This window comes from Hypomesus transpacificus, unplaced genomic scaffold (genome assembly GCF_021917145.1).
Source record: "Hypomesus transpacificus isolate Combined female unplaced genomic scaffold, fHypTra1 scaffold_225, whole genome shotgun sequence".
Taxonomy (NCBI): Eukaryota; Metazoa; Chordata; class Actinopteri; order Osmeriformes; family Osmeridae; genus Hypomesus; species Hypomesus transpacificus.
Genome location: NW_025813760.1, coordinates 178,184 through 189,997, shown reverse-complemented (window position 1 = coordinate 189,997; position 11,814 = coordinate 178,184). Strand labels below are relative to the sequence as shown.

At 43.6% G+C, this 11,814-nt stretch overlaps 1 protein-coding gene across 1 annotated transcript; it reads left to right on the top strand.

Moving 5' to 3' along the window:
• The first annotated feature begins 5,338 nt into the window (after positions 1-5,338).
• Positions 5,339-10,002, top strand: slc25a55b (solute carrier family 25 member 55b). Its single transcript, XM_047014162.1, has 9 exons — positions 5,339-5,606; positions 6,104-6,229; positions 6,596-6,651; positions 8,120-8,210; positions 8,308-8,426; positions 8,621-8,816; positions 9,359-9,516; positions 9,627-9,702; positions 9,800-10,002. The coding sequence occupies exons 1-9, from the start codon at positions 5,587-5,589 to the stop codon at positions 9,957-9,959; spliced, it is 1,002 nt and encodes a 333-aa protein (XP_046870118.1). The 5' UTR covers positions 5,339-5,586; the 3' UTR covers positions 9,960-10,002.
• Positions 10,003-11,814: the final 1,812 nt, after the last annotated feature.

The following is an 11,814-nucleotide window of genomic DNA, read 5'->3' as shown; positions in this document are numbered from 1 at the left end:
GGGCAGATTTTGGAAGCATTCTACCTCTTACTTACTGCAAGGATACATGGCTTGGGTTTACCCATACTGAGCTAGGATACATTGCTTGGGTTTACCCATACTGAGCTAGGATACATTGCTTGGGTTTACCCATACTGAGCTAGGATACATTGCTTGGGTTTACCCATACTGAGCTAAGCTGTACTGTGTTGTAAGCTTTTTGCTGGTAAAATAGGTATTTGGGTTGTAGTATTGTATATTTATGAAAAGGTTTGTGTTGAGCATTTATCTGTATGTTTTGAAGTGTTCAGTTCTAATGTGATAAATTGGAGCGTGATACACTGGCATGATTTTCATTACAATAATAATAACAACAACAACAAGCATTTGACCTGAACGATGAAGCAGTAGATGCATTACAGTACGAAGTAGGTCGTATTGGTCAACCTCCAGGGCTAGTATATAAATACCATTCTGTAAAACCTTAATTTTAAGACTGTTTAACTGTTATCTGTTTTAATTTATATCAAGCTCTTTAGTAAAGAAACGTTTATGATATAGGTAACTTGTTTTGTCATGTTGTGGTCAGCTAACAATCATTTATTCAATGTCAGTTGTGTTGAAAATATCAGTTGTCCATTAAAAATAAAGATTACTCTGCACATTAAGTTTAGTAAAATTAATTGAGATATTCATTCAAATTTGGATTATTTAAATGAGTACATAATGACTTTTATTAATGCAGATGCATGAATATAGGACAGTGACTTTCCACAGGGTTGTTGCATTCAGATGGTAAAAGACCATGTGGGCAACGGCGTAACCATGGTTTATACATTGGGGGGGTCCAAATGAATATCCTTCCCCATATTTCTTCAGGGGTGCAAACTCATCAGGGGTGAAAAAGGTGACAAGGATCCAAACCCCCTCCGGGGTCCAGGGCATGCTCCTCGGGGAATATATATATATATATATATAAAAAAAAAAAACTAATATATATACGCATAGTCAGTGAACACTGAAATTAATTTGAGGATTATAGGTCACATGACCAAAACGCTATTGAAGTTTGAAGGTTTATTTTGAATAAATAATTTTTTATAACTTGAGATGAAAATGAACAAAATAAAGGCTTTGCAGCATGTATGCATACATCTTCAACAGTTCAACATTATTTTGACACTCCTAGTTCATGTTGTTGAGAAGCCATTGACTTTTGAAACGCGTAATTTGTTGATGGTCCCTAAACATACGCGTTGTTTAGGCATTGGCTTAGCGGCCGGTCGTAGCGGTGCTAACACCAGTTAAAATAACAGAATACTGGGCGTCCGAATATCTGTTGAAATCCAACTTTAAACCAACTTTACCATGGTCATTCACCAGCCTAAAATACAATACAATCATCTCTCTGTCCATGACTGCACCTTTAGCTTGCTCTGGGTAGGCCCACACAGGTATAGCAGAACTGCCCGCAATATAGTTAAACTACGTCGTTATCCCCAAAACAGCATTTCGTGGCCACGAATTAGAATTTCGTGACCACAAATTTCGGAAGTCATGTCTGGGGCTCTGGGAGTTAAATTACAGACTCGATGACTCGAAATGAAAAGCGTGCGTGTCATGTTGACATTGGTTGACCAAACAACAAGCTTGAAAAAAATATTCATGACAGTTTGCGTTCGCAGACTAGGCTAATGCTACTTGGAGGAACCCTTTTTTTAAAATGCAGATCTAGCTACATGAATCACACAATTGACCTATTTTGGATCAAAAACGGCGAATTTCGCCGAAAGGTGACGAGTTTTTGTTGTTGTTAGCTATACATGCATTGCCTACAATTTATATAGGCCTATGAAAAAGTGCACATTTAGAACATAGTTTCAAAGACTACATTGACCATTTGAATTCACTTCTAAAGGAATAGTGAAATTTCTCTGAGACAGTGCATTGCAGTGCCTGCATTGTTTTACTACAGGTTTTACTTGCTTACACATTTAGCTAGGTATCAAGTTACTTACTGTCTGAAAAAAAAACGCATATGCTTGGCTGCTGGTCAAGTTTTTTCGATTTTTAGCCCTCTCCAATAAGTTAACTAACGTTACTTTCTTTGCGCTCAACTGACTGACGAAATATTTTTAGGTAACCATGACAACGCAGAACGACGCAAGGTGGATCACAGAAGTGTGCAATTGGGAGGGGGGATTCACACACTTATGTTTTTCTTAACAAACGGAAATACATTGAAAATAAATAAGACATAAGACCGATCCATTGACTGGGTTCATAAAAAGAGAACATATATTTTACAATTTTCTGCTGTATATTGGGGGGGACAGATTTGTATTTTCTCAATATTGGGGGGGACACGACCCCCTCAAAGAATGCGTGGTTACGCCCTTGCATGTGGGTACTTTGCCCTTGTGTCATGTCCCCGCCCCTTGTTGGGGGAAAGCAGCATCTCTAATTTGACTGGTGGAAATGTCAAATTTGAAAGTCTTTGGACTGTGCAGCACGAGTGTAATGCCGGTGTCCGTGATGCAGTACCGGTAGATGTTGGTTTGTTGATTCAGTGTGAACTTAAAATACAAATTATTTGTACGATTTTATATTATTTATATGTGCATTGCAGTTAATTAGCAAGCCAGAATTTCCTCCATGAAGAAATCCCTTTGCAAGGAGCTGATTCAAACTGTTATGTCCGTGTTATCATTCAGCACTGCTCATCTGGATGCCAGCCTTAACAAGAAATCTGTTTTCCTGTTGTCTTATTTGAATGTGACATTTTGCAAACTTAGTTACAATACCATACACAAGATAATCAATTACTAAATCAATTGTAATGAATAAATAGCTCAAAACGTTTAGGTTCAGGAATAGATTGGAGAGGATGGAAACGCTAGCTCTAGTATGACATCATAAAGAATTACATGGCATGCTATAATAGTAGATCAATTTAGTGTTATAGTAGTAATAGTAGAGCTATTTAGTGTTATAACATGACTGGCTCTCACACTTATCCCTGCAGTTGAGTTGAGGTTCACTTGTCTGCCTGCCCCACTGAAAGTACACTATTTGTGTTTGAGCATGACCAACACATACAGCATGTCTCTGCTCACCACCCTCTGGCTTTTCATTGCCACATCCTTCCCCTGGTGCCGTCTGAGGTGAAGACACTAACCACCAGTGTCTCTCAGAAGATTTCTCCCCACCAGATTAAGCTTTGTAAGTTAGAAGGCCAGGTACAGGTGTTCCAGACCCCTGAGCCTGTCTTCCAACACGGTATGTCAATCATAACAATAGTCATAACAGTATATATATATATTGTTACATTTTTATATTGTTGTATTATCAGTTTACAATATATATATGGGGCGATGTTTTATTCATGTGTTTCTGCTATTAGATTTGTATTTTTGTGAATTTCTGTCACAGGGACAGTTCATTGAAGAGTCTGAGTCCGGAAATCCTGAGGTGCGTCTAAGGGCCTGCAGCCCCTATGATTCCCATACTGACTGAGGGAGAGATCCTCGCTGTGCCTGGGACACAGGAACCTGGAGCTGCACTCCTGTGCCCCTGGTCTCCAGCATTTAAGCTTCTGGACATTCTCACGTTCTTATTGTGCATCACACCATAACAGGGTCATCAGACTCATGTCACACTTGATGTTCAGGGGTTCAATTTCTCACCCAGTTTATCTTTCTGCCAATGGGAAATCAAATAACTATCACATTTAAGTAACATGGTTTTGTTACCCTCAAATGTCATCGATATGCCACCCTTTTCCTTTTCAGGAACATGATTCAAAGTCTACAGTCCGGTGATAGCCCTTTGTGTCCTTTAACAGGTAAATCTTTCACTTAATGAATTCACATTAAATGCTCTAAGTCTAACCAAATATATCAAACGTGCCCAAAATGCCCAAATAGCTAACCCCCCCGTCTCCCCCCTCTCCACATCAGTTGTTGCGTTGCAGTCTATTCGGAATGTACCCACCAGTCTTTCTCCTCAGGAGACACAGTATATTTGCCATGCAGGCACTCCAACCTGGCACAAGGAAGCTGGCACTCTGCTAGGCAACCTCTCCAGCCAAGTTCCAAGCACAGTGTCCAAGACAACGACCTTTACCACCTGGACGCCACCAGGTCTAATGCTGGGATGTACACCTGTGAGACTGTAGAGAAGGTGAAAGGATGTCTCTACCACCAGATCATGGCAGCCTATCACCACGATCAAGATGTCCCAACCCAAGGTGTCCTTTTTCCTCCAGTTCCATGTAGCAGTGGGGCTGCTAATTGTGCTTCTGGTATTTGTGGGCTTCAGGTGTTTGTGCAGTGGGAGAGAGAGAGAGAGAGACAGAGAGAGAGACAGGGGGTAAGAGAGTCAGCGTGGGGCGTGGGAGCAATAATGACAACCACTGTGTTGTTGTTACCATTGTAGAGGACCTGTGGAACATGACAGCACGCACAATCTATGTTCTGTGACTTTTGGAAAATTGACTTGTTATGAATCATAATGTCTGATGTGAAGGCTATCAATTCTGTCTCTCTTGCTTCTAAGCTTTGACCTCGGTTCAGTGTCTTTACCGTTATTTTAATAAAAACATGTATTTAATGAAATGTCGGAAAAAATCCGAAACATTAAAGCTTTTGTGCCATGAAAAGCTGTGCAGAGAGCCATTGTATTGTCTTGCTTGTACTATGGCTCATCAATAAGGATGTAAATGTGGAGCGAGTGTAGCCCATCAGGGAGGGTGAGAGGGCTGACCTTGAGCCCCCTCAGCGAGGGGGAGAAACAACTGATATTGACTGGGACAAAACAGATACCTCTGGAGCGTAAACGAATGAGGCTGAGAAAATGAGCTCATGACCCCTCAACAGGATGATAACATGAATACAGAAGGGGGAGAAGGAGCAGAATATGTAATAATAATGGTGTGTTTGTCGTCTACATGGGTGTAAGAGGCCCCCTTACACCCATACTCGTATACAAATGTAACACACATACAAGATCATCACTAACCCTATTATCTAAACTAACATCTAATCTTTTAAAAAGCTGTTAGCTCTTGGGTGCTATTGTTATAATAACCTTCAAAATACTGTTGTTTTACAAAAAGATGAAAAAAGTATATATAATAATAAAAGTTATTATTAAAAGTCAATCTGAAATGTATTCCACAAACCACCCTGCACAGCCTTTAAATTCAAATTTTACCTGTGTCTTGTCTGAACAGGTTTTGGTATTGCATCATTATAGTGTTTAGGTATTTGGAATTTAAATCGTCTTGGATCTACTTTGTGTGGGTGTGTGTTCATTGTGTGTCCTGAGAGAGAAGGCTTCTCATGTCAACCTGCTGGCTGTGTCAGTAGGAGGGGAGTGAAGAGGGGGAGTGTCCTGTGCAGGACCAGGGCTGCATGCTGGCAGCCCCGGGGCGTGCGAGCTGGACTATATATATAACTCTGCAACTCTCGTCACTCTGCCTTTCTCAGTAACTCCTGGGGAATCTGCTGCCTGCTCTCCTCCTCCAGTGACCACACGCTCAGCCTCAGTCTCCAGCCCCAGACACACCCCGGATCTCCTGTCTTCCCAACTCACAGGACTAGCACCATGGCCCAGCAACAGATCAGGTAGGTCCCCAGATTATGGTCATTTCAACAGGCATCGGTCAAAGTAAGAAGAATGTTAATGACTGTGTGGAAGTCTATTGGATAATGACACTGAATTAATGTGAATTGAATTTAGTTTGCTATCAATCAGAAAACAAGTGGTTAATGAACACACGTGTGGCTAAATTTGTCTGGGGGGGTTCTGTAAAGTGAAGGCTCTTGCAAGTTATTTTGGAATGTAGGGGCATGTCAATTAAGCTGCAGGCACAAAACACATGCATATAGATCCATGCACACGTAAACACTCACCTTCCAACACAGTGTCCAGTAGTCTATGTCTACATTTTTATGTAGATAGGATCAAGTTTTCGGACAAAGTGCATGTCAGTCTGTACTTTTCTTTGTCGTTTGTGTCTTTGCCATCGTTGACAATAATGTTAGTGAGTGTTTCTGCTCGGACAATGGGAATGTTTTGGTATTTGAAATGTGTGTGTGTGTGTGTGTGTGTGTGTTTGCAGCCTCCCAGCCAAACTGATCAACGGGGGGATAGCAGGCATAGTAGGAGTCACTTGTGTGTTCCCCATCGACCTGGCCAAGACTCGTCTGCAGAACCAACGATGTGGGCAGCCGCTCTATAAGAACATGTGAGACCACACAAGCACACATGACCTCATTAGCCTTTCGAAAGAAGGTTTGGGAACGGGTTTTCTGTAAGCTAACTTCTAGCTCCTTTTATTCAACACGTTTTGGGCCGTCAAAACCTGTTTTGCTGACTGGTATGTAGAGCCCAAGTCTTTATCACTATTAGGAATTTTCTAGAAAACTGGGTGTGTCTCTTCACCTGACCATGATCCAATTTCCATAGGACAACACAACTTTATTTAAATGTTGTTGTATGAAGGGTTCTATCTGTGTTTGTATAGATTATGGGCTTTTCTTTTGGTTGCAAGGTTCTTAAGCAGAGTTTTTTCCCCCCAAGATAGGTTGTAATCTTCTCTTCCATTTCTCAGGATGGACTGTCTCATGAAGACGGTGAGATCAGAGGGCTACTTTGGAATGTATAGAGGTGAGATGCTAAGCTGGGTTCATTCTCTCTGTTCGGATTTCTCTCAGTTTGGAATAACTATTTGACGTCGACCATTACCTGCAACAGTACTGCATAAAGTCCAGTCATGCTACAACTAGGCTTTAGGCACATTAACACAAGATAGGTTCGACTTTGTTCAGTCAACGGCAAAAATAGACATGTCCCTACAGATTTTAAAGTAATCAAAGTTGATAGAAACTTTGAAATATGAGGTATTTCTTGTAGCTAATACAGTCTCCAGGGCAACCTGCCTCGACAGGTCTGGGGGGTATGACTCAGGTGTCAGTATTCCCTCCCCCGCCCTCCTTCCCCCCCTCCCCCATCACCCTGCATTGAATGACTTTTAGATGTGTTGGCTGCGAGTTTGGGGTTGAGCAAGGATAGGGTTTGACGTGTTAAACATGTTTGCAAGAGGCCTATGGGTTGTGTGGTTTTAAAGAAAATAACTCTCATGGGTCTCAGTGTGAAATGCTACTCTGTGTGTTGTTTGCATCCCTGTTCTTCATGTTGCAGATTAACTAGAAGCCCATGGCCAGTTGAGGCTAGACATAATGGCACAGCCCCCACTAAAGGCAAAACAATGTATATTTTCTATATTGCTGTCCTCTGCTGTTCTAAGTCTATTCTTTCTCTCTGAACACAATTTATTACTACATGTTACCGTCTCTGCCTGTTCTCTGTCTTCCCTGTGAACGATTAACACCGTCAAACAGATTCTCGCCCATGCATTGATGTTCAGCCTAGTTTGTCTAAATCAGTGGTTCTCAAATTATAGAACATGACCCTCAGGTGTATGGAGTAGTATAATTCTATAATTTAGTCAAGACAATCACGTATTATATTTGAGCATTTATTGTGACATGACATGGACATGTAGATTTAACTTAGGCGGAGTGGATGATCTAAGGGAAGCACTCCCTTACATACGTACATGAAATATGAGGCAGGTAGCAATAGAGATATAATCCCCCTGATGGATAGAACATACAGACAGCAAGGGGGAAAAGGGGACAGTGGAGGGTGGCAGCAACACTGATCATACAACAACCGGGGTGAGTGTGTGTGTGTCCGCGCGTCTTTTTAAGACGACTTATCGGACGTGGCCCAATGGATATGTGCTGCTAATATGGGTGTGGTAGTGGGCGGGAAACAAGAAGGTGGAGTACGACGCCTTACATCCCCGACAAATGGATGACATGCACTGCCCGATTGCCCTGCCTGAACTAGCTGCGCTTATTAAGAGGATATCATTCTTGAAATTACGTCCCGACAGAAACATTTTGAGAACCACTGGTCTAAACTGTTTAAGAATATAAAGAAATTCAGTGTGAAATTAATATTTTTCCATCAAAGTTTGTCGAAATCAAGTCAATATATCTGCAATAGTTGTGCTAAGCACCCTCAGTGTAAATATCTGGTTAGACTGACTTTTGCTGGTGATTTCTAGGAGCTGCAGTGAACCTTACCCTGGTGACCCCAGAGAAGGCCATCAAACTGGCCGCCAACGACTTCTTCCGCCACCAGCTTAGTAAAGACGGGTAAGCAAAATATTCACAATACTTGAATAGACTTGACTGACCGCTGCATGTACATCTGTGTCTAATGTACCCACTCATATCAATGTGTGTGTTTCAGTGGCAGGCTGACGGTCTCCAAAGAGATGCTGGCGGGATGTGGAGCAGGAATGTGCCAGGTCATCATCACCACCCCCATGGAGATGCTGAAGATCCAGCTACAAGATGCCGGCAGGCTTGGTGAGGAAGCCGGACGCCATTTTGGCTCCAGACACACATCAGGGAAAATTTAGTTTAGTATTATAGTCCCCCTACTGTCGTAGCTACCAATCAGGGATGAGATACATACTGTGACAGTGATCCCACAGCCCATGGTTTGAAGTGTTGGGTCCAGCTGAACACGCCCCTCCTCCCCCCTCTCTCTCTACAAACAGTGGCCCAGCAGAGAGTCATGCCCAACATGGTGCCCGTCCTGAAAGTGGGAGGAGCCAACGCCGTTCTGAGACGCTCGTACACGGCCGGCCCCGCCCCCCAGCTGTTGCGAGCGTCGGCCACCCAGATCACCAGGGAGCTGCTGCGAACCAAGGGCATCACAGGCCTGTACCAGGGGCTGGGGGCCACTCTGATGAGGTGAGGAGGGGGGGAGTTGGGGAGGGGAGGAGGGAGGGAGAAGGAAGAAGGGAGGAGGGAGGAGGAAGGGTGGGGGGGGGGGCAACCCTTGTAGATCCTCAAAGAGTGCGTGGGTGATGTGAGATCAGAAGATGACACTTTTGGGATCCCCCGGCAGGGGAAATTTTGTTTGATAAGACAGCCTGACTCCTCATGCATTCTATAGTTAACAATGCTCTCAAATCCTTCACCTGGAGATTTACCCTCCTGTAGGTTTTCGTTCCAAGGCGGGTTGTAACAAACATGATTTAGCTTGTTTACCCGCTAATTAGTAGAATGAGGTGTGTGGGGTTACAGGACAAAATGCTCAGAAAGAACAGGGTTGTGCACCTACTAGAGTACTAGCTAGAGTACTTTGTGTCTCTGGGATTTGTGTTTCTGTGGTTTTAGGATGTTGTCCCTTTCTCACTCTCTGTCTCTCTATGTCTCTCTATGTCTCTCTATGTCTCTCTATGTCTCTCTCTCTCTCTCTCTCTCTCTATCTCTCTCTCTCTGTATGTCAGGGACATTCCGTTCTCGGTGGTCTATTTCCCGCTCTTTGCCCACCTGAACCAGTTGGGCGAGCGCTCGTCCCAGGACACCAGCGTTCCTTTCTACTGGTCCTTCCTGTCTGGCTGCTTGGCCGGGTCCACTGCCGCCGTGGCGGTCAACCCTTGTGACGGTAAGTGGGGCCGAAGTGCAACCAAAACCAACATGGCAAAAAGGAGAGCATCAACTCGTTTGCGTCTCGACGTTGACCTAGCCTTGTTGTGGTTTTCTTGTTTCCCTCAGTGATCAAAACCAGGCTCCAGTCGCTGAACAAGGGAGCCAATGAAGAGACCTACAGCGGAGTGGTAGACTGCATCAGGTACACCCCCCCCCCCCCCCCCCCCCCCCGGAACACAAATGTTGACTTTGTTCCTTGTTGACAGTGATTGACTCCCAGGTTGTCTGTGTCTCTGCAGTAAGATATTGAAGAAGGAGGGTCCGGGAGCGTTCCTGAAGGGCGCCGGCTGCAGGGCGTTGGTCATCGCCCCTCTGTTTGGAATAGCCCAGGTCATGTACTTTGTAGGCGTGGGGGAGTTTCTGCTAGGATACACCCCTTACAACATCTACTCTGCCTGAGGCGACCACACCCCATTATCCCCCCCCCCCCCCCGCCAGCTTTGTAAAAAATGAATTTCTGATAAGGCAGCTACACACCCAAAGCGCAGCCACAAGGTGGAGATAAGCCAATGGGATCACTAGTGGCTATTTGTTTTTCAAAAATGATGTCTCTGTAGAATGTCGAACCGGCGTATTTGATAAGCCGCAAATGAACCTGCAGTTCTGTGCGGGTCATAGGGATCAGTCAGGAGAGAAAGAAATATATTATTGTCTGTTTTCTCCTCAGTGTCCCTGGAAACCCTCATGGATTCAGTGTCCCTCAATGAGGGATACTGTCTCCTACCTCAACCTCAGATACAGACCTACCCGTTTCTAAGACCTTTTACAATCCATCATCTGTAGGGCTGCCCAACCTTGTGTCCCTACCGTCTCGTGGATTCAAATTACAACTCTTATCCAGCACACTTGATTTTTAGTGATTAGTTGGTTGACAAGCTGTATCATGTTTGTTGCAATTTGGGTTGGATTGGAAACTGCCAGGGTCGTTTTCCAGGAGCAGGGTTAGGAGGACTTGCTTTACATTGGATCTTCGACCCAAAATGTGTTTCATATTACACCGCTAACCCTTCCCTGCAACCCTAGCTTGGGCAACCTACTCAGCCTGTCTCTCGCTTTTAGTAGGTGAGGGGTCACAGACAACTGTCACAATGTAAATCTTGTTAGCAAATAAGCATAGCATAAGTTGGGGAATGAACATCAACACACTTGAACATCTTCAATCCTGTTTTAAAGGTTGATGTAATTATCTGGAATATTATTGTCAATGTACTTTATTGTTTTTACTATGGCCATATCAATCCCTGCTGGTTCCCGCAAAATGGCTGCCGTTTGCAGTCATCTAGTCCCAAACAAAACAGTTTACAACAATGTTGTTTCAAACCACCGATAGCAGCGTTGCAGCAGGTCAATGGGAGCAGAGAATAACTGCCACCTCTCATTTGGGAAAGCCTTGCAGGGTTTTCAGGGCCTTGTTTTGAATATAAAACATGTGATTTTTTTTTACTCTGGTAGTGATTCTCAAACGTCTGAAATGGCTACACTTGCCAACCCCCACCCAACTAAACCTAACAGTGCACTGATTCAAAAACCTATACAAAGCCTTGGGAACCACCATATACACTCTAGGTTTCACCACGGTGTGGAAGAGGTACCTCATGTTTGGCAACACGGGCGGTGGAATGTGATACCGGAGTGATAAAGTTGGACCTCCATGGTTATGCAAGAGGCCCTCATAGTTCATAGTTCTTGAGTTCTCTTCAAACTTGCCAGAGCACCATATGAGCTGTGGATTCTTCCTCAATTCAGACAGAGACCAAACAGGTTATGTCCCAATTCAGATTTTCAACGTGTAATTCGGACAATTTGACAAGTAGACGACTGCTTCACCAAATATTGTCCGGTCATGAAGGAAGTTGGGTGAGGAAAGAGAAACAGTGTTAACGTTTCAGGACAGAACACTGCCGATTGTACCTTTTGGCGTAATTGTTAGGACTTGCCATGCCAGGGGGACCAAGTCTACTGACAATACCGGCATAGCATTTCCCCCACAACATCCTTAACAGTTCATATTAAACTTGAGTTGCCAACACGTTTTCACTGCTACTTGGTCCAGTGATTTGTTTGCAGTGATAAAAACCCTCAAAGTAAATCCTATTAATTGTCCTTATTAATGTTGTGAGAGTGGGTGTATATAAACGTAATGGTGATAGTATTGGTCTCTTTTCAAATTTGTTTGTGTAAGTTTACAATATTTTTGGGGGTGTAAACCCCCTCCAGTGGCAGATTTTCTTCGGGTCCTGAGACAGTGGAACAT